We start from the raw sequence: 2,668 nt of genomic DNA on the forward strand, positions 1-2,668 counted from the left end.
GCGTGTGGGTGCGTGCGTAACTGAGCATAATTAATAGCATTGTAATGACATGTACGCGCAGATGCATTTACCAAGTCGCTGCTGTGTGAATGCACTGTAATCAGAGACACTGGGTATAAAGCGCTGCCCCTTTCTGTGTGCTACTCCAGGAATGGCCAGTGCAAGGAGAAGACCGCGGTGTACAGAGAGACCGAGACCCCAGGACACATGAAGTACCACTGCAGCCGTGAGTCCCTTCAGCAGAGCCACGCAGACACGCCTTTCCTCAGCCCTGAAACAACATTGCGATTAATTCGCTCGAGCTTGCTTGCAGTTTGTAAAACATGGTTTCCATAGTTTTAGGGAGAGGGTTGTTATGATGTTCATTTTTCGAAGCACTGTTTAATATGCTGGTTACACGCACTTGTGAATAGGGCGCTATATTTTACTGTACTGTGCTGTGCGCGGTTGAGAATTATTAATCTCCAGCTTGACCCTGGACCTTCCTTTTTATAAAACGTGACTCCCTCCTTCTTTTATTAAAATGATTGCGACAAAAAAACATTCGTACACCCAGAATAAAAAGGCAATCTTCAAGCGTTTTTATAACATCTCTCTCTCTCTCTCTCTCTCTCTCTCTCTCTCTCTCTCTCTCTCTCTCTCTCTCTCTCTCTCTCTCTCTCTTTTCTTCACACTCCCAGGGTGGAATGCGGATGTCGACGTCTATGTCGTTCGGACGAACTACGACGAGTACGCCATGGTACTGATGCTGAAACAAAAGGAAGGGGAAGTCACCAAGACCGCCAAACTGTACGGTAAGGAGACCCCCCCCCCAGCGCTCCCCCCGGGTCACCCCTACAAAACTTCACCGCACTTTCTATAACGAACACAGAGTACCAGCCCCGGGCCAACAAGCGTTCCAAACACCTCCCCTTAACTTTTATAACAAATTCCTTGAAATTCATAAAACAAACAAAAAAATAGCATAGCTAAATTTTACAATATTTATTATCGTATTTAATTTACCAAAGGAGGCATTCTCAATGGAATCTATTCTAATCTGCTCCCTCTCCCCCTCTACAGGCCGTTCCCAGGAACTGCGCCCCAGCCTGCATGAGGATTTCAAACAGTTCGCTCTGGAGCAGGGGATCGGAGAGGAGTCCATCCAAATGCTACCAAAAACAGGTGAGACATTCCTAATGATCACTGAGCAGATACCACTCCCAGCGCCGCCTGACCCCAACTCTCTCGCCCTTTCTCCCTAATGCAGAGGAGTGCCAGCCCAGAGAGAGAGACGAGCCTGCGATGCTGGTGAGTGAGACAGAGGGACGGCCCCATGCTCCTCTTCCTGCGCTACACTGTAACCCATTAAGTACCACATACGTTTTTCTATGAAAAAAAAATCACGACACACACTGTATTGATGCAATCTGATACAGTCTAAATCAATGAGCTAGCATTGTAAAAGTTTAGAAGTGTAAAATGACTGATTTACAACGTATATATTCCCAGGACACCCAACAGCCTCTGGTCACTCCCACACGCTCCTCGTGTCCCCCGTCTCTATTCATTTTAAAACAAATCGCTGATGACATAACTGTTTCTCAGCCTTCTCCCCCTAGCAGCTAGGGGGCAGTGTGCGCCATTTCAGTAATTCCAGGCTTTGTTTTCTCAGAAGGTCCGCAGGGATGTTGGCCTAGCCCAGGCCCCTGAGGGATCCGGCGATGACACCCCATTTTTCCACAAAGAAGGTCATATACATACTGCTGTACACACTGGCACCTGGTCAGTTGCATGAAAACACCTGCAGTGCAATTCTCTCCTTAAGTAAAAAAAGCAACTTAACACCTTTAAGCCAATACCTTAGATAAAGTTACAAAAAGCCCTTGAGTGTAATACCATAAACATGATGCTGTGCATTGTATGATGTAAGCAGCAGCGTCAGGGATTAGATTAAAGAGTCTAATCTCTCCTCCTCTCTCCACACAGACTCCTGCAAGCTGCCCCGGGACCAGGGGCCCTGCTTCGGGTACGAGCCACGGTTCTTCTACAACGCCACCCTCATGACCTGCCAGGAGTTCTCCTACGGGGGTTGCCTGGGCAACGACAATAACTTTGTGACAGAGAAGGAGTGTCTGCAGAGCTGCAGGACGGAGGGTGAGAGCACGGCAGGGTGGATCAGAACACTGCATGAACCGGACCTCACAGCTGCACTCACTAGCACGTTCATGCATGAGGAAAACTCTACTAGTCTTTATATGAGGAAGACTAGCAAGCACATGCATGATGACCTCATCTGAGGATGCTGACCCCTCCCCTCATATAAAGCAATGGAAAATAATTGAAATGTATATTTATTGTGTCCAAAACGACTGTTTGAAAGGTTTAATAAACAGTGAGCCTGGTTTAAATTATAAAGGAAGGAAGAGGAGAGTTGCCTCTCTTCTCAAAGCCACTGTGCAGCTTGGAACCTGTTTTCAGGAGTCTAGGATTCAGGCACACAGGGGTGGGACTTGGGGTTTGATTCAGCAGAGTTGCCTCAGATTAGGTCTCTCGGTCTCCTGGAACCAGGTTTCAAGTCGTCCTTCCTGAAAAAGTGGCTTTGTGTTTCCTCGTCTTTACTTTCATACTCACCCCCTCGCTCTCTCTCACTCCCCCTCTCTCCCTCAGCTGTGTGCCGGCTGCCCAT

General features: G+C 47.8%; 1 protein-coding gene across 1 annotated transcript; it reads left to right on the plus strand.

Annotated features, from left to right (window-relative positions):
• Positions 1–48: 48 nt before the first annotated feature.
• On the plus strand, positions 49–2,662 carry LOC121309614 (protein AMBP-like; the record flags this gene model as incomplete). The annotated part of the gene is made up of 7 exons (XM_041242627.1): positions 49–226; positions 681–794; positions 1,063–1,164; positions 1,250–1,290; positions 1,655–1,730; positions 1,969–2,136; positions 2,650–2,662. Coding segments are annotated over 7 exons (692 nt in total), but the record flags the coding sequence as incomplete, so codon positions are not given.
• Positions 2,663–2,668: the final 6 nt, after the last annotated feature.

Source organism: Polyodon spathula, unplaced genomic scaffold (assembly GCF_017654505.1).
Source record: "Polyodon spathula isolate WHYD16114869_AA unplaced genomic scaffold, ASM1765450v1 scaffolds_1415, whole genome shotgun sequence".
NCBI classification, from domain to species: Eukaryota; Metazoa; Chordata; class Actinopteri; order Acipenseriformes; family Polyodontidae; genus Polyodon; species Polyodon spathula.